This window comes from Castor canadensis, chromosome 14 (genome assembly GCF_047511655.1).
Source record: "Castor canadensis chromosome 14, mCasCan1.hap1v2, whole genome shotgun sequence".
In the NCBI taxonomy this organism is placed as follows: domain Eukaryota; kingdom Metazoa; phylum Chordata; class Mammalia; order Rodentia; family Castoridae; genus Castor; species Castor canadensis.
This window is the reverse complement of record NC_133399.1, coordinates 98,652,669-98,673,089: the sequence shown is the minus strand read 5'-3', so window position 1 is coordinate 98,673,089 and position 20,421 is coordinate 98,652,669. Positions and strand designations below refer to the sequence as shown.

At 41.2% G+C, this 20,421-nt stretch overlaps 1 protein-coding gene across 3 annotated transcripts in view; it reads left to right on the top strand.

Moving 5' to 3' along the window:
• The first annotated feature begins 283 nt into the window (after nt 1–283).
• Nucleotides 284–20,421, top strand: part of Psd3 (pleckstrin and Sec7 domain containing 3) — a 498,369-nt gene continuing 478,231 nt past the window's right edge. Inside the window, exon 1 of one of the 3 annotated variants that reach the window (XM_074055090.1) lies at nt 284–1,100. In XM_074055090.1, coding sequence (XP_073911191.1) covers nt 333–1,100 — 768 coding nt within the window. In that variant the 5' untranslated portion in view covers nt 284–332. The remainder of the gene's footprint in view (nt 1,101–20,421) is intronic. The other 2 variants (XM_074055085.1, XM_074055084.1) reach the window with 2 other exon arrangements.

Here is a 20,421-nt window from a genome sequence, read left to right as displayed (position 1 = left end):
GCAAGCAATTCCATTTAGACGCACAGGTGTAAGAGGCCAAGTCTTGACTGCTCCCACCCCCATCTCTCATTTGTACATCATCCCCCATCAATCTGTTTTTGTGATTGTGTGACATGATCGCAGAGACTAGTTTCACTGCCAACACTATCCCCTGATCCCCCTTCCTTGAGGACTCCCCCTGGGTACTGAAGGTGTGTCCTTCACTTCCGCAGGCTGACGGTGGAACCATGGGGCTGAGTCATGTCTGCCCACAGCTGCTGCGTTTTGCATCCCTGGGCACTGATGTCTGAAACTCGACCCTGGCAAGGACCAGCCCTACCCCCTTGGAGGAAATGGCTAAGCAGCCTCAGCAACAGCAGATGAAAACTTCCTTCCTCTTCATCCAGCTGCAGGCCCCCCCTGCCCGAGCTCACCCCGCCCAGTCTCCAGCCGCTGCAGCCTCAAAAGCAGCCCCAAGAGGCCTGGAGGAGGTACACATTTTCCCGAGTCCCAGGACAGGCTTCTTGGCAGGCTGGGACCTCAGACACACGCAGAGCTTCACTGTTTCTCCTTCAAGCCTGCTGCCTGAGGAAGGGGCTGGGACAGAGGGACCAGCTTCTTTCAGTTGCTATTCACTGAAGGAGAAGAAGGAGGGAGAGGCAAAGCCCCAGAATCTGGGTGTAAGGAGGGGTGGTGTTTGTGGATCTCCACATTGTAGGCGTTGCCTGGCCCCTGCCTCTAGGAAACTTGGATGGACACAGCCTCTGTCATGTGGCCTTGCTAGCCCAGCATCTGCCATGAGCAATGGAAGCGGCGATCCGTCCATGGGCTGGAAGGACTGGCCACTCATTTCTGCCCCCCAGGAGCTGTGGAACATGGATCTCCAAGCCAGGAATGCCTTGGGATGTTCAATTCAGCAGGCCACCCTAGTCCATGCTGCTGACAGGGGTGAAAGGGCCATGCTGAGGAAAGGCGCTGCCACCCACCAGCTACTCCTGAAGAACTGTGATGAGGGATTAGGTACCACAGTACTGGCAACAAGGGCACGGCTCTACAGATACTACCCCACCACTCAGATCAGCCAGAGCTGCCCAGCCCCACCTGCTGCTCTGCCTCTCAAGGTAAGAACTGTGTGCACCTGAATGCCCCAACCTCCCTCCAGATGCTCCCTCAGCAAAGGGGATAGAGACAGGGCACAGATGTGCCCACCATGGCTCCCAGTTCTACCCAGGATCCCTCCTTTACTGCGGATGGCCCACACCTCAACAGCAGAGGTGCCCACCAGCCTCAGTTTCCCTGGTCTGATCTTGGCTCTTTCTCTTGTACTGTCACCTTCCCAGTCACCGGCAACATTTTGTTTGGAAGGAGACAATGAATAACTGTTTCCCAAGATTTCAACCAAGAGAAGGGAGAAGAAAAGTTGGTTTAGGGAGTGTATACTTTATAAGGAGCAACCAGAGAAAAGCGCAAGGAGGTGCACAGTCATTTTGGAGCACTATGCTGGGCCAGGTATTATGCTAGGTGTTTTCCCACAGCTCGTCAGTCCTCATAACCATGCCAAGAAAGTGAGTTTCAAATTTCCAATTTCAGACTAAGGAACTGAGATGTGATTAGGCAAAAATCCTCCCCTTCCTTCCAAAAAGATAAGGAGAAAAGCAAAACCTGTTTTCCAGGGTAGGCACTAGGAACCAAGAGGAAAGCTTCAGTGAGTGTGGAGGTTTACAGAACCAAAGCACAGCCTTGGACCCCTTGACTGCCATCCTTGGACACTTGACTTTCTAGGGCCCACATCTGCCTCCCATCTCTACTTACCACTATGTGGATGTGCAGCCTGTGAGGGTGGAATAAGATAGAAGTGGGAGGTTCTTGGTGGTGTGTGTGGAAGGTTAGCATGGAGGGACTTTTAGGGAAGTCACAGGAGAACTGGATGGAAGGGGCCTTCATGGTGCTGCTCCTCTATATCCTCTGCCTCTCTCTTACATTCTCCCATAGACCTGCCTTCCTTCCCTTCTCTCTTGTTAACAGAGGGCTGGCATAGCCACCATTAAGAATCAGAAAGAAAGCCGGGCGCTGGTGGCTCACACCTGAAATCCTGCCTACTCAGGAGGCAGAGATCAGGAGGATCGTGGTTCAAAGTCAGTCCAGGCAAATAGTTTGTGAGACCCCATCTTGAAAACACCCTTCACAAAAAAGGGCTGGTGGAGTGGCTCAATGTGTAGGACCTGAGTTCAAACCTCAGTGCCTCAAAAAAAAAAAATCAGAAAAGAAAGAGGGAGTTCAAGTTCTCTCCAAAGGGGAACTCTTGGGAGAAGTGAAACTAGCATGCTTCCTTGAGAAATAGTTTACATTCCATCTCAGTGCTTGTATCTCTCATTTCCTACGGGGATTTAGGAGGAATGACATACTCGTGTGTCAGAGCTCAGACTCTAGTGTGGGGTCACATAGTAGTTGTTTGTGTATCTTAATGGTGTTCTGATGGCTTGAAAACCCCGTCTTTCTCTCATTCTCCTCTCCTGCCTTTGGGATATAGGCCAAAGCCTCAGACCTGTTGCCACTTCTCTGGGGAGGAGTGCTTTGGGAGTTGGCCCAAGAGTGTGAATCGCAGCCGTGGCAGTGCTCTTTAGCCCCCTGTGTGAATGGGCCCTCACACATCTGTTCTGCCTAAACAAAATACTGGAGAATTCCTGGCTAAAAAGCTAGAAGCTCCAAGTCCACTCCCTAACCTTAAGCAAGACATCAGAGCTTTCTAAGTCTCAGTAGTCCCATCTTAAAAACACTGGTAGTAGCTCATGCCCATAATCCTAGCTATTCGCGAGGCAGATATCAGAAGGTTCGTGGTTTGAAGCCAGACGAGGCAAATAGTTCATGAGACTCTGTCTCAAAAAAACTCAACACAAAAGAGGGCTGGCTGAGTGGCTTAAGTGGTAGAGTACCTACCTAGCAAGAGTGAGGTCCTGAATTCAAACCCAAGTACTAACAACAACAACAAAAACCCCACTGTGGTACCACAAGCTTCACAGCTGCTATGAAAATTTGTGTTCTTGACCTGGTGAAAGGGACTCTTATAGCCTCTGTCTTGAAGAGGAGAACCAAGACCAATGGGATATCAGACAGGATCACAGATGCCACGGAGTCAAGGGTATGAATGTAGAGGGGCTCTAAGGCTACAAGAGATTGTTTTTGACCTTGCTGGTCAGAGGTGATCCTTTTGTTGTAGGGAAAGACAGGAGTTGAGAAATTAACTCCCTCAGATCCACAAGTCCTTTACATGCCTTATAACTATCATTAAGCAAGTAACTCCTCACTGGTGCTCATTCCTAGAAAGAAAAAAAAAGGCAAAATTGACAAAGATAGATTTTCCATCTGTTCAGCCCTGGGAAGATTAAGGTGTCCCTCATTTGAAAGATTATAAGAATTACCTGTTTTGGTTTTTTTTATGTTTTAGAATTTAAATACATTACTATCAAAAGGCTGATTAAAATGTTTTTGTCAACTAACTATGAATAGTGAGCCCCTTGATGTTCACAGTGGGACGCTGATGTTATGCACTAAGGAAAAAATGTGATCAATTGTATTTATTGAAGTAGAATGTTGGTTACATGTAAAGCACACATAAAGTTTATTTCTGTATGCTTATCACAAGGTTGATGTCCTTGTGTCAATTTTACCAGCAGAAGAATCTAGATGTTAACAGTAAACTGTCTTCTTTTCAGTGCTCCAAATGGCCAAATTCTCTCAATCAGTGGGCTCCAGAGTGAAAACTATTGATTTATTGATACTTGCCTTCCAAGTATTAGAAGGAATGAGTATAGCAAATGACTGCACTTGGTTTTTAATTTACTTGATCACTGGCATTAGTAAAAATAACTGTAGAACTCTGTGAGGGTGCTTTCATTTGTTTCATGTTATACTACTTCACCAACATGTGAGAATGATCAGCAACTCGCTCGCTAGGGTTCAGGACTAGAAAACCTTAGCTCAAGAGCAGCCCACAAGTTGCCCATAGAGAGCCCAGGGCTCCCCCAGCTTTCTCTCACTGTCTTTCCAGCCGGTGAGATTTCCTGGTAAGGTAACCTCACATTTCCTGGGGCCTGGTGGTCAGTACTGCACTCTTAGTTTCTCTGGTGGATGAAGAGGGAAAAGGACCCACAGGAGTATTTTGTGTGAACAAATACAATCATCTTTTACAAGGCAGTGAAGGCTTGGGTTTGGAGGACATGGAGCTTCAGCTCAGGGCAATGCCAACGTGCCTGTGATTAGTCAGAGTGATCAGAAAATGTTCCATGGTCTGGGACCAGAGCCTAACCAACTCTTCCACCCCATGTTCTGCTGCCCCTTTGTGGGAACCCAAGGAAATGTCAACATTTGACTTGAGTTTGGAGCTGAAGATGTTGAAATAAGGATAAGAGACACAATTCAAAGGAGAAAAGGAACAAAAAAAAAACCCTCTACAGTCATTTTGGGAAATTTCCACATATTAAAAAAAAACCTTATGTCTTCACATCATACATACTTTATGTCTTAAAATAGTGGTTTTTGATATGTAAGAATCATTAGAAGGCTAGTAGAAAATATATTTTTAAAACATCTCCCCAAATGCCATTTTTACAACCCCACAAAAATTTTCACCTATAGTTTTAAGTTTTTCAGACATTTTACCTCTCTGTTTGGTCTTCCTTTTTCCCTTCCCTTCTCACAATCAACTTTTTGGCTTTTCTTCACCAGCTTCTAGGGGTGTTCATGGTTTAGCAATCAGAGGGAGAGTGCTAAGACAGACGTGGAACCACTGGAGGTTTGAGTGCACATAGATGGGGACTAGTTCGTTATTTATTAATCCAATGATAGAAATGCAATGCAGGTCTGTTTTCTTATGAGCAGGCCCTGTCCAGAAGACTAGAACAAATACTTTTTACTCTCTGTCCCTTGGATTGTTATTCCTTAAAATGAAACCAATGTCAGAAATATAAATCTGTAAAGCTCATTAAATTTTTGGAAGAAAGTTTTTATTTCAAGTAAAGATCATTGGTGCTGGGATCCAAGAGATAAAAAAGAAACTATGGTTCTGCCAACTAACTAGCTATGAAGCCTCTGACTTACTCCTTGAACAAAGCTAGCTTATCCCCTGTGCTCTCTGAGGGCTTTCCAGTTCTGATGTTCTATGGTAACTATGAATTGATGAATCCAGAAAAGAAGTAGAACCATTCAAACAGATAAAAGAACTAAAACAATTTTACTTCATCTACCCTGGCTTGCCTCTAAAGATTCATTATTTTGTCAGATGACTTCCCAGCAGGAAAATTACATGAAAGTTGGCATACTTTTTGTGGGGAGCACTGAGATTTCTCTGGGGAGCTAGGAGTTCAGGGAGATGAAAGAGTAAGTGTCTTCTTTGAGCAGTAATACTTGTTCCCACCACGGAGTTTTAGGGCCAGGGTTACAAGCTGTCTGCTCTGATATTTCCTTTTCTGGGCCGATTCTAGTTTGAATGAAATTCCATTATGTTAGTTGAACGTTGACACTTGATCTACTTAACTCTCAGGAAGTGGTCATTTACCGTCTCTGGGAAGTACTTATTTCTTACCCAAATCTAGTTCTCTTTTCTAGCCTGTCATAAGTTTAGAAACTTTTCTGCTCCTAAAATGGTACTCTAGATAATTATTTATTTTACTCTTCTTTGGTGAGCAGTTCAGAATTTTTTAAAAAGAAATTAGAACAAAAACAAAGCATCCACTAATGCCACATAAAAATTTTAACAGCGATTCAGCTAAATGTGTAATGAAGCATCCCCTTTAAAAGACACTGGTGCTTAGCAAACAGCATTGACTAGATTGGAAGGCTTATCTGTAGTCCATTTTATGCTGCACTGGTTTTGACACAGATGTCTTGATTTATTACTTGAATGAATAAAGCTTGAGGTAGCAGAATGGATTCCAACTCTTTTTCATCTTGTGATTTTCTTGGTGTTTCCACGACAACGTTTCTCTCGCTCATCTCTCCTTACCCCTTCCTTCAACATCCGCACACAAAAGTCCTGTGGGTTATTGTACAGGGGCTGCCCTCAAGGAATTGCATACACCTCAGCATTTCAGTCAATCTGTACTAAGGATGAAGGCAGAGAGTGCATGAAAAAACTCACAATCGTGTATCCCTGTGACATGTCAAAAGGCATGGTTAGGAAGCTGGGATCTAGGGGTTCTGGCCTTCTCTCCCATTCAAGGTAGCAAAGTGGGGGCAAGTCTCTTTATTCTGGGTCTTAGTCCTTACCTTTAATATAGAAAGATGAGGCTGTCTGGTTTCTTCCTTTCCTACTCTATTGATTCTAAGTCAGATCTTGCCAATCCATTTCTGCTGTGTTTATGAAAAGGCAACCAAAGCTATAGTTTTTAATGGCAAATCTTCAAAAGTCTATTATACTGCAAGTTTCTCTGTATAGGAAAACTCCAATATTGGTAAAATTAGATGCCGCTCCAGAGAAGAAACATTTAAAATATGCTTTAAAATATATTTTCCAATATATGGACTTTGAGCCCATGATAAAAGTGAGAGCACACAAGGGAGGGGTGAGGATAGATAAGATGCTAAGCTAAAAAATTACCTAGCATTTGTTGCCCTTAACGCAGAGAAACTAAAGCAGATACCTTAAAAGCAACTGAGGCCAATAGGAGAAGGGGACCAGGAACTAGAGAAAAGGTTAAATCAAAAAGAATTAACCTAGAAGGTAACACACACGCACAGGAAATTAATGTGAGTCAACTCCCTGTATAGCTATCCTTATCTCAACTAGCAAAAACCCTTGGTCCTTCCTATTATTGCTTATACTCTCTCTTCAACAAAATTAGAGATAAGGGCAAAATAGTTTCTGCTAGGTATTGAGGGGGTGGGGGGGAGAAGGAGGGGACGGAGTGGGTGGTAAGGGAGGGGGTGGGGGCAGGGGGGAGAAATGACCCAAGCCTTGTATGCACATATGAATAATAAAACAATAAAAAAAAGAGAAAAAAAAAGCATAAAAAAATATATATTTTTTCCAATATATACCCAATTTTCTAATCTTGAGTGTTAAAGTAGGTTTGGCCTGAGAGATTTAGACACAAAGTTGAATTTTTAATGGGGATTCATGATAAGAAGAACACAAGTGTAAGTCTAGGTTCTTGCATAATCCAAAGACAGAAATGCAGATGGACCTTACCTTCAACAGGAACCAGGGATGCTAATGTGCCAGGTCTCTTTGTTTCAATCTCTCCTCTCTGTTGCCCTATGCCTTTTTCTTCAATATCCTCTGAATCTCTCTTCCTCTTTTGAACATCTGCAAACTCGACTTACTACTCTACATGTAGAACTCTCGCTACCAAGATTTTCAGGTTTACATCTTTTTTGATTCCCAATCCCCTGGGAAGAGGCTCCTTAGTCTATTGTATAGTGGGGATGTACCCAGTGTACAGCAGTGAGATTAGTGGACCCAACTTACATTGCTCTACCAGATGTGCAAGGGCTTGAAGGTGGTTATGCTATGTATGTCAGGTAAAAGGACAATTCCTAGAAATTGATAAGAGAGTGGAGAGGATAGACAGTGTTGTGATTGAGCTATGTCAACACAGACAGACAAACTTGTCTTTTCACAATGTCAGAATTTATTGTATAACAACAAATGCACAAGGTGCATCAATTTCATTGGCATTGATTAGCAAAGTATTCCTGGTATCACTTGATAGCCATGAGCCACTGGCAAACAAATTATTTTATTCCAATCTTCATTAGTAATCTTAATTCTCTGATCACACATTACACTTTACACAATAACAATATAGGTTACAGAATGGTAGAAGATTAAAAAGGCCACAGAGTTCAGAGGGCTGATCTGAAGGCATAGGCAGAGAGCTGATGCCAAGGCAAGGAAGTCTGTGCAGGGGGCCAGATAAGAAGAAAATTTTACAAACTGCAGGTTCAGAGCTGTTCATTACACAGAGTTGTTATATGAAGGTGGGGGGGCAGGCCTTATTTAGTATCAGTTTGAAATGGGCTGTGTGTCACGGGCAGGAGAAACTGTGCAAGAACTGGAGCCTACTGACAGGCACAGGTCCTTTACTTCAGCAGTTTTCCTGGGTGAGGCTAGTGATGGGTGACCAGGTGGTAGGTCGGTGTTCATGCCATGTCTCAGTCTTGAGATAGTTCTTCTTTTATAGTCAAAGGTTACTTATGGTATGATTGATAAGTTCATGTGTTTGGATTTCTGATTGGATTCAATTTGTTTGCAGGTATAATTGTTTATTGACACAAATTATTTATCAGTTTGTGTTTGTGGTGTGCAGGCAGATGGTAGTTGTTTACTTGTATTAGCAGGATTTGGAGTCACACTGTTTTGTCAAAATGAAGTAGCTTAGAAAACGGTTGCTTTATAAAATGGAGTAAGACAAAGCTAGGCACAGACTTCAAACTGCTGTTCCAAACAACGTAGGGTAATCAGAGCAGGCCCACCTTTCAGAGAGCTGTCAGTTACAACTGTAAAATGAATGCTTTGTATAAATGTCCTATCTGAACCCTCAAAGCTTTTTTTAGGGAAGCCAGATTTTATGGTTGTTAGAAAAATTTTTTAAGGAACAATCCTAGACTGTTAGAATCAAATCACTGACTGCTGTGATTTATAGATAGATTTGCTTCCACAATTTTCTATTGGTAATTTTTTTCTCTTATAAAGACAGTTTTCCTTATAGACTTTTCAAGACTATAGGATGCTACAAGATTTACACAGATCAAAGTCCTTAGGTGAAAGTGAGTTGTACAGTGAGCAGATTACCATCACTAGTTCTGCATGTCGTCTCTTCAACTTTACACCAACTTGCTGGGACTCCTGACCCAGTATTCCCAAAGTCAGAACAAACCAACAAAAAAGTGGAGATAAGCTACTTTCCTTAAATTGGATTATACAGATTCCTTGATCTGAACCATGTCCATGAAAAACACATTGGGTTGGGGAGGGATAAAAGAATAATGGCCACATACAGTTGCCATGTCAGGCTACTGCATGGCTCCATTTTTGGGAAGTTCACTCTGCTTTGTTTTAAAGTTATCAGTAGCTGTGACTTTTTTTGGCTGTCCTCTATGTTATGCATATTTCCTGTGGTTATATTTAGTCAACTTTAACGTTTTGGAATTTAACCTTCAATTTTCAGGATGTATGATTTTGTATTAACCTTTCAATTACCAGGTCCAAAAGATTATGAGGTAAAAAGCCCCAGGGCATTATTCCAGCATCCACAATGCTTTGTCATTTGAAAAATCTCCTTTTATCTGTAAGGAGCTTGGTTACTCTTTATTGCATTCTCAAGAATCAATATATCAGCCCATTTATCTCAGTCATGAGCAGAGACTCATGACTTTATATACGCTTAATCTTTTATTTATACTTATATAGCTTAATCTTTATATATACTTAATCTTCCTCCAAAAAGGATTTCTAATGCCCAACAACAATAGCACACATAACAAATAAGAGCAATAGTGAAATGTAAATAGTAATAAAGGATCATGTCTAGGAAAATATATAAATAAGAGTGAAGATCAGTAAAAGAGTAGGTTGAGATCAGAAATGAATATCAAAGTGCATTCCATAAAACTCTAAGGGATGGTGTATTTGAAAGTCAAGCTGGGTGTTGAGCTGTCTAGCTGCCATGCTAAACGAGACACGTATTTACTAAATAGCTCTCATTGTGAGAGGGATAGGAAAGGAATGGACAGAGAGAGGGAAGAAAGGAGGGAGAAGGAGGGTGGGAGAAAAAGAAAAAGGAAGGGAGGGAGGGAGGGAGAAAGGGAGGAATTTTTTTTTATGCTCATCAGAAGTTGATTCTCTTATAAAACCAAATTTTGCCTTCCCTTTAAAGTAACAATTTAAAATAACGTTTTGGACAAAAACTTTTCTAACAAGCATTTTATACTTACTGATTTTCTGCTTCCTTGTACATTATGTACACAACCTAATTTGATAACATATACATACACTGTAATAATAGGTGTTGCCTCCTGGTACCTTTAACTCTGAAAGATTTTTGCTTCTATTCATAATACCTCCCCCTCAAAAAATGCTCTGTTATCTGAGTTCTTTTTAGTAATTCTTCAGTTTCTTTTATACTGGCTCATCTCTTCTCACTGTTAATAATATGTTTACCTCTAATGTATATATATATTTTTTGAGGTGCTGGAGGTTGAGCCCAGGGCCTTGCACATGGTAGGCAAGTACGCTACCACTTGAGCTATGCCCCAGCCCTTTCAGGTTTTTAAATTTTTATTTGTGAGACAAGGTGTCATTGCTACCTTTGACCAGGCTGACCACCAACACACAATGCCCCCCCACACCAGTAGGTGGAATTACAGCATGCACCACTGTGCCTGTTTATTGTAGTGTTTTTAATCTACAATAGACCAGGAAACTGTACAACTGATTAGTTTAAATTATAAAGAAAGTTAATTAATTATGTAAAGTAGAAATGAGAGGCTCTTGTGTGAGGAGTTGAGTGGCATACCTCAGAGAAAACCTCATGAGTTTTAATATGGATTTTTTTTTCTTATAATTTTGTCTGCTTGGAGGTGATGCTTTTCTTTCTAAGTCTTTTGTCACATTCTCAATGATTACAGTTGCTGAACAAATGCTATTATTTGGATTTGGAGTGTCCTCTAATGGCTCAGGTCTTAAAGGCTTGGTCCCCAGCTTGGTGCAATTGGGAGTGGTGGAACTTTTAAGAGGTGGGGCCTAGTGGGAAGTCTTTAGGTCATTGCCCTTGAAGGGGACTGTGAGACTCCAGCCCTTTCCTCTTCCTCTCTTTTGCTTTCCAGACATGAAGGAGAGGTTTTGCTCTGCTACGTACACCTGTCACAAAATGCTGTCTTCCCACTAGGAGCCTAAAATCAATTTGTCCACCAGATCATAGATTAGAACCTCCAAAACTGTGAGCCAAAACAAATCTTTTCTCTTTATAAGTTGAATGTCTTGGGTGATGGAAAGCTGACTTACACAAGACATAATTACTGGATTTGGTCATTCAATAAATATTAATTAATCACCAATTTTGTGGTAGACATTATTCTAGGTACTGGGAACATAGCAGTGAGTAGGAAAAACAAGGTCTTTGTCCATATATTCTAATAGGAACAGACAATGACAAACAGGCAACATAAATATAATGACTTCAGATAGCAATAAGTACTTAGGAGAATATGAAACAGAAGGAAGTGATGGGGCAAGGGGTACTGGAATGAAGAGTTTAATTTGTGTGATAAGAGAAGGTGTCATGGAGAAGGTAGTATCTGAGTTGAGACAGGAAGGAGCAATTCACAAGAAGGGCAGTCGCCCCACTTCTGGTTGGGAAGGGCTTACACTATGAGGCCATCCACTCAGTGACTTGACAAACAAGGGGTGGTCGACATTGTTACAAGGTCAATTCAAAGTGTAATAAAACTCTGAACTATCTTTGGTGTCATAAATTTAGCATGGTGGTGTTTTTATGAAAATGCATTCATCTTATGGTTTAAGCTAATGTTTAAGGCATTCTTGAATGGGCCAGTGGCCAAGGAATGACAGTAATATTTCTCTTTGGCTGAGCCTGTTGACCTAGTTTTGTAAAACTACTTTGTGAGTAATCTTTGGGAATAATGTTCCCCCAACAGCTGGGTCTGTTCTCCTCGAGAACCAGCTTTACTCCCTATGCTTTAAGCAACAAAATAAACAAAAATGTTCAAGTTAAATAAATCATTCTACACTTCATGCCATTTTAGAGAACTAATGCAAAATTCTGGTCTTTCTCATCCCCAAATTTCTTTAGTAAGTGGACTTTCCCAGGTAATTCTCTGAAAGCAGTCCTTCTGTCATCTTTTCATACTGTTTTGTGAACCACCAGACACTGTGTGTCTTTTGCCCATTCAATGTCATTTGTAGACTCTGGAACTCTTTAGAGAGAAGCAATAAACTAGATGTATATCAAGTTAGAAGCTATCTACTAAAAACTGAATACCAGAATTAAATTGTTGACTACCTGTAAGTTACTTTATGCATTATTAAATTATTAAATGCTTCTCTAAGTCTTTTATAAAGCATAAAACAGACAGCAGATTCTATTTCTGTTTTCTATCAGTTTGAGGTTTAGGGCAGATACATATATGCAAAGCAGCATTTTATGACCTATACAATGAAACACCAACAAAATAAGCAGTAAGTTTTAACACTGGTATAATAGTCATTGTAACCCTACATTAGGGTGACAGTTGAATAGATGGTTTGTGCAAGTTGCTGTCTGCATATCCGAATTTGGGGGTTAGGGGAGAATCACCATTTATTCCATTTAGCCAGGGGAAGATTCTCAGTGGAGATGGGCTTCAGGGTGAGTAAAGGAAGAAATTGCTGGGTGAATTAAAAGAATATAGGCCAGGCGCTGGTGGCTCACGTCTATCATCCTAGCTACTCACGAGGCAGAGATCAGGAGGATCACAGTTTGAAGCCAGCCCGGACAAATAGTTCACGAGAACTTATCTCAAAAAAACCCTTCACAAAAGAGGGCTGGTGGAGTGGCTCAAGGTGTAGGCCTTGAGTTCAAGCCCCAGTACCACAAAAAATAAATAAAGTAAAATTATGTAATGAGCATCTGGATTTGGCCACTTCTTCTGAGTTCACGGATGAATTTTATAATTCATAATGAAGGGCTGTAACAACCAAATGATTAGATATATATACAGCAAAGTTGTTTTTCAGCCCCAAAATGAAATTTTCTGGCTTATAAATTTACAGATTTCATCCAAAGGTATAAAAAAAACTAAAAATAGCAAGCTACATACATGGGAACCAGCAAAATGTTCTGAAAAGAAGTACATATGCATCATTTAATGCAACATTTAATGCATTTAATGCAACATTGGATAATTTGAAATCAGAGCCAGAAAAATTAGACATAGGTCACCATGTCTGCATATTAGGGTAGTAGCATTCCACCGGGCCTGAATGTTTCTCCTCATCCTGGAAGACTTCCTTTCCCAGGTGGCAGGCAGTGATGACAACTGAGTAAGGGCAGCTTTTATGGTGTTGCTAAGAGACAGCGGAAACACAGGAATGGGCCCTATAAATTTGGTATAAGTCAGTGAGTCTGCACTGCTCCCTGGTGAGAGCACTTAGTGGGTTTGGGCTTCTCTGAATGAGGCTCACTGGGCAAGGACTGCAGTCTTGCTGTAGTCTATGAACATTTCTGGTGTTTGAACAGCAAATCAAACAGGTGACCCTGTTGGGAGTAAGCAGACTATGACCCCTGAACAGAAACAAGGTTTAGAAATTTGTCGCACCTATAACAATATGTCATTTTGTAATCTAATGATCATAAGATTGGCTTTCTTGCCTCTTTTGCTTTCAGGCCAGATGAGTATTAATACCTCTTGGCTTGTCTTCATCATGAAGACCAGGCACTAATTTTCCTCTTTGCCAGCTTGCCTGATCTTTGCTGCAAGTGGAACCATTTTTACCTAATGAAAAAAATTGAGTACTTATTCTATTGAGAGCAGAAAAAAACAAAATAAGTTATTCATAAACAGTAAGTATAGAAGCTGTAAAAATCCATCAGCATGCTCACAGAAAGATCCATTTTATTATGTTTAATAAAATCTACTTCCAACTCTCCATCCTACTGAATTAGCAAGAAATTCAGCCTTAAATGTTCTCATATTGCCCTGCCCACTAAAGTTGAGTCCAGGGTCCAAAAATTTCTGTGATATAACAGCATTGAGACATGGTCAGCTCATGGTCAGCATAGCACAGGGTAGAAGAGTGCAGACTCCAGGGTATGCCTGCTCTGCCCCTTCTATCTGAGTTGTCCTGAGTTAATTACTGAATCTTTCCGTATCTTGGTTTCCCGCACTATAAAACAGAAGTCACAGGAGTACCTACCTGATAGAAAATAAGACTTGAGGGAGTTAAATTTTATAGAGTCCTTGGAAAAGGACTGGTACCAACTATTAAGATATTGAGGAGCCTTCCCCCCTCAATTGCCAGTCTTCCATCCATCCTAATTATTGCTAAACTATCTCCCATCCTAGGCTGCCTGGTGCCACAGCTCCATTGTTTCCATGTCCTGGTTGGGTTTAAGCACCTGGGAACACTGGGCCTGGATTCTCTCTCTTTTCTGTTATATCTGAGAAGAAATTACTATCTCTATCTGCCATACCCCCATCTTGAATTATAAAGGCAAAGATTATTCTTTTCTTTGTTTAATCCTAAAGTATGTATTATAGAAACCTAATCTTAATTCTCTATGAATTCATCATTCACTACAATTCAGAACTGAAGGGACCTTGAGAAAAAGAATAGTATTGAGGCTTAGAAATATTCAGAAAAACAAAAGAACTCTCTATACTTGAAAGAATTAAGTCATGTGTGTCAGGGTCCTATGACAGTGTTCAGGAGTGTGAGGCAGGACTGTGCAAGCCCATAAAGTCTTGATTTACTATAAAGAAGTAATTTCTAAACATAGCCTCCGTTCCCTTGATGTCTGCCACTCAACTGCTTAAAACTTCCCCAGGGCCAGGACTCTGAGCATCTTGGGGGTCACCAGGATTCTCTTTCTACTCATTTCAAGGCTCAACCCTATACCTGCCTCTCCTCAGGCTTCCATTTCTCCCCTTCTATCCAGAGCATACTCTATGCTCTTCAGTGTTATCTACATTAGGGAAGTACGTTGAGGGACCTTTTAATCTTGACCATAAACCTACCCATGACCCTGGGCAGCAAAGGCCTTGGCTTCAAAGGAAATAAACTGAAAAAGTTTGGAGAAAATGCACCTATTCATGATGATAAGTTATCTTGCTGCTCACAACAATTTGGAGAGGTTTTAAAAGTTAAAATAAAACAAGCCAGGTCTGCCTAGCCTCAGTAAAAAGTTAAAGAAAAATTGGATTGTCTAAAAATGTATTAATAAAACCCTATTAATTCTCTAGGATTCAACTTTGCTTGCTTAGTGGTGAGTTCTAATTACCTAAAGAATCCATCGGAGGGCTGTCAGTCAACAGGGTCAATAATAGGATACATAAGACAACCTACTGGATACAGAGGGAAACTGGTAGTGCTAATATCTCTCTAATTTTATTTTTGTGTTTTAAATGTACATGGGAATGCTTGATACACAATTCAGTGGTAGAGTACCTGCTTAGCACATGCAAGGCTCTAGGGTTGATCTCCCACACCAAAAAAAATTTTTAATAAAAAATTAGAATAAAATAAAATATACACAGCATATTAATATGTCAGTCATAAATCATATGTAGATTTGGAGAGTGAATGCTCTAGTGTTTTTTGCTGATGGGGTACAGGGAACAAAGGTTTAAATATTGCTAGGCTTAGCACACTAAATATTATCTACATGACAATTTTGTCTAAGTCTTAAGCTTCTTATAGCCATACAATTCATCTGGAACAGGGCCCGAGAACCTTGGGTAACACTCTATTTCGTGATACTCCTAACAGCAGGAATCTCCTCTAGTCTTGAATTCTCATACTACTGAAGAATAGCATAATAGGGTGAGATTTGGAGTAGGGCTGCCAGATTTGGCAAATACAAATAGCAATATTTGTATTGGATTTTATAGCTAAGAACATTGTTATTTATCTGGAATTCAAATGTTATCTGACAACCTAAGGTTGGAGTCAGTTCTGTGCTAAAGTCCAACTGGATGAGTCATCCTGGACAAATTAACTGCTCTGAGCCTCACTTTCTTTGCTTCTCAGCTGTCATGAGCATGCTTTTATAACAGATGTAAAGCATTTAGCACAATTCTTGAAGATAGTAGATAAAGTCCTTGCTAAGTACCTATATTATCATGAGATCATTCCTCTCAATACTGTTTCAAGTATTTATGCACAAATCTTATCTCCTTGACTAGAGGGTAGGCTCCACATCTGCACAGATGTGCACGTAATGAGTGCATAATTTGCTGAATTTTGGGAACCACTTCTGCCCAAGCACTTTTGTTGAGTTTGGTTGGCTGGCTACTTCACCAAGCTCCTTTTTTCCAATCTCTGATTCCCTTTCCTTTCCTTTCCCTTCTTCCACTGGAAGAAAGATATTTTGTTCTTAAGTTATTTAAAGTAAGCTCTTGTGGAAAATGTTTCATTCAGCTTTCAGCTTTTATAGGCAAGAAAGCCCACAACATGTATAAGATTTATCGCTCATATTAAATTGAAAAGCTCCCCTGTGGAATTCTTTGAAACCACAGATGAAAATGAATGGCATTTACTAGAACACTATAAAGATTTAATGACATTTGCATTTAAGCTGCTGAAAATAAGTAACTATGACACTGAGTGGCTATTCTTCTGCTGAGTTTCCACAGTATAAAATAACTTGCCCTATGTTAGCTTGACATTAATTCAAGGTGTGTGAACACTGCCCTTCAGAACTGTGAGCAGGATGTGATGGATGCTAAGGTATTTCTATAAAATTATGAAGCATGCCAAAGATTTGGGGGAGAAGAGTCCAGGAGCAGTGACAAGGAATGGTGTGAGGGACTTGCTGGATCACCAACCTTTCCAGGCCACCCCTTGAGAGGAAGCAGAGGGTCCTGCAGAGACAACACCATTGCTCTCAGTCGCAGCAAGTCTGACTCCAGATGGTCTGAATACCACTGCTCCAAGGTACTTCACTGGTCTGCCATGTTAGCTGTTAAAGTGAGGATTAAAAGCAACCTGAATATGACTTTTTTTTAATCCCTCATTTCAACTCCACTGTTTTACCAGACTTCCCATTCCTCTCAGATGTTCTGGGGGTTCTGGCAGGTGTCTCCCTTGTGCAGGCTGCAGAGAAGCTCCATCAGGGAACTGGGCAATCAGTCCTGTACTCCCAGTACATGGGTGTGAGTCGTAAATTAATGACCTGGATTGACCTCTTGGACATGTGGAAAATCATTCCCTTCTATGTATTATCAGAAAGCACTTCCCATATGCCTAACTGATGGAGGGAATTTCCTATAGACCCCCGGTGCTCCATGTTGAAAAACTAAAGGGAGATATCTGCATTTGGAAGAAAATATAGAGTGCCTAGACAGATGCCAGGAACATGTCACCCAGCTGGCCAGAAAGATGTCCAGGGGCAGAGTGTAATAAGTCCAGCAGTCACTCAGTTGGCTCAGATGGGAGGAAATGAGTCATGAGAAGCAAAGGCTGTGGCTCTCTCCAGAACAGCTCCTGCCTGCTTCACCTGCCCCTGCAAGGTTCACTTCAGTTCACTTCAGTTCCTCGGACAACAGCTCCCGTCCCAAACCCTAAGTATATTTATCCTCTACATTAGCTCACAAACTCACTCATAGCACAATACTGATTTCTCAATCATGATTAAAACTGATCATTTTTTAATAGTAGTAATTGAATGCTTATTCAAGTAACTCATCAGTCTTATATCTTTTGGTAGGAAATGGGCTTTCACTCATTTAACAAATAATCATGCTGGGCACCAATGACTCACACATGTAATTCTAGCTAGCAGGCTAAGATCAGGAGGATAGAGGTTTGAGGTCACCCTGGACAAATATTTCATAAGATCCCATCTCCAAAAATAACCAGAGCAAAAAGGACCAGAGGTGTGGCTCAAGCAGTAGGATACCTGCTTTACATGTATAGAGTCCTGAGTTCAAACCTCAAAATAATAATTTTCAGACTCTGTGATAGACACTATGATTACAAATAATTTTTTTAAAGGTAGACTTGTCCTTGAGATGTTTATAATTGAGCTGAGCAGAGTCACCTGAGTGAGTGAGGCACAATGAAGGAAGGAAGAGAAATGCAGGGAATGGAGAATGGTCCAAGGAGTTTGCAGTTCCCTTTGGAAGGACTTAGTGCCTTGCTAGGCAGCTAACCAAAATACACTTGCATATGGAAATGTCACCCAGGATGGAGAGGGGGTATTATTAGGAAGTTTGCATAGGAGACAGGATGGGATCCTGAGGGAAGAGGTGAGCTAAAAGGGTATGATGGAAAATAGAGGAAGGAGAACATTCTAGTTGGGTTACTTGTGTGTAAAGTCTAGGAACTGATTTTTTTTTAAATATATAATTTAACAAGTTCACTAGCAAACAAGCAAAATAGTAATCCTGCTTATTCCTGGTGCAATCACAGAATTTGCAATCTAACAAACCTGTGTGTTGAGTCATTTTGTTAATAATAGTGTGTTCTATCTTGTGGTCAATGATTAAATTATTAACCATCCTTTTTTTAAAATCTCTAAAATATTCTTGATCTACAAGGATCTTAACCACTTGGATTACTTTATCTCTTTTGCTTTTGGTTTCATGTGTGTTTATTTTTAAGGAGTTGCCAACTATGATTTCACCTATTTCTTTAAAAAAAAAAGAAAGAAAGAAAAACCCTCTATGTTGTTATAAGGGGAGAAGAGGGGAGGATAAATGAGGCATGATCAGATGCCCTGGCGGGGCTGGCACCTAGCTGATGCCTGTGGAGTGTGCCAAGGCTATAAAGGAAACTGTGGCTAATGAATGTGCCCCACTGTGTTTTGTGACCAACAGAAAGGAGCCAAGAAAGGACCACTCAGAATAGGTGGAAGCCAAGAGACTTCAACAAGAGGGCTGTTGTTACCTTGCCAAGGAAGAGATGTAGATAACTAGGGATGGACCCCTTCAGAGCCACTTCGATTTTGAAGCCTCATGCCCTTGCATGACTGGTTGCTTCCATATATTCTCTGATTTGCTCCTTTCCTCCTTTGTTTAACTCTATTATTCAGAAACTCATAAAGAAGATTTTTATCCTACCAATGGAAATTAGGTACAGCAGTGAGAATGGTTGATTGGACTCATGGTGGAAGCTTATTTCACACTACCAAGATCTATGGATGCATATTAACTTGTAGTATTAAGTTACATAGAACAGCTCTGTGGTTATAGATACAAGGAAATCAGCAATCCTGTGTATGACACTGTACATATCTATATATTGATATATAGGAGGTATTGATTACAAAATCTCTGTATCAATATTCCTAAAGCTGCTTTTGGAACTCAACTCAGTTTCAAGCTTTTCTCCCTTCCTTCCTTCCTTCCTTCCTTCCTTCCTTCCTTCCTTCCTTCCTTCCTTCCTTCCTTTCTTCCTTCCTTCTTCCCTTCCTTCCTTCCTTCCTTCCCTCCCTCCTCTCCTCCTTTCCTCCCTTCCTTCCTTTTCTATCTTTCTTTCTTTCTAGTCACCTGGCACCACATACTCCTTAAATTCCCAAACTTCAAAATGTATGCAACACCTTCAGTTAATATTATTCACAAGTAGGAAAAGTGACAACTCAATCTTGACAACGGCCTAGGTTTTCAGAGTTAGGGCCCTCTACACATCATAAATTAGATTGTCATTTGAAACATCAGTGACATTGAGGGCTGACCTTAGATCACACACACACATCTGTGCTCAGGTCTTCTGAAGCAGCACATACAGACTTTCTAACCCAGTGGTTCTCAGGTTTTGCCCCATTGCTAAAGATCCAGCCTTGGGCACAGAGCAAGAGTTCCCATGGTTACAGGAGACAAGTCAACCAGGTGTCCTAGTGACAAGGCTCACCAATAAGCGCTGACAGGGACTCTGGCAAGCTGGGAAAGGAAAATGATCCCAAAGAAAGGCTTTGAATTTTCTGTGCATTTTTATTTATTTCCTGTCACCTTCCTTTTGTTACCAAATAATTCATTTTTTAAGCTTACTTTTTTCAGTTGTGGGAGTGATTAAAGTGCTCAACTCAGCCCCCTAAAGATGTAGGAATTTTTTATTTTAGAATAACGGGTAATGAATTTTGTTGTCATCATCTTCTCCCCACCCGGTCATTGGGGTAGAAAGAGGAGGAATCTGATCTCACCCAATACAGTATGTCAGTCCCATCTGACACTGGTTTAAATCTTGGACTTTGCTACACATTTCTATCTTTCCCCCTTCCTGTTCAGACTGGCTCTTTGCTGCTGGACACAGTGGGCTGCAGAGCTTGGTGTGTTCTCCTTTCCTCATCCTTCTCTTGATCTGCCTGTTTTTTCCTTTGGGCTACACCATCTGCAGAAGCAGAAACAGAGCTGGAGGATGGGGGTGGGGGAGCATCTTCCCACATAGTAAAGGCAGTCTAGGGAGTTGAGAAACCTCTGCATACTCACCCGTCTCCTGGCTCCTGCTAGGCATCGCTCCTTGGTCTGATCCCTAACACTGTGATACAGATTCAGCCACAACTAGGTGCTATTTGGGTGTAGAAAAGTAAGAAGTGCCTATAAATTAGGCATCAGTCATTTTGTCTTTCATGGTTGCTGTATTTGGGATCTGGAATGTCCCCCAAAGGCTCATGTGTTAAAGGCTTGGTTGCCAGCCTGTGACACTATTTGGAGATGGCAGAAGCTTTAAGAAGTGGGGCCCGGTGGAGGGAAGAGGGATAGTGGGACCTAGCCCATTTCTTGGTCTCT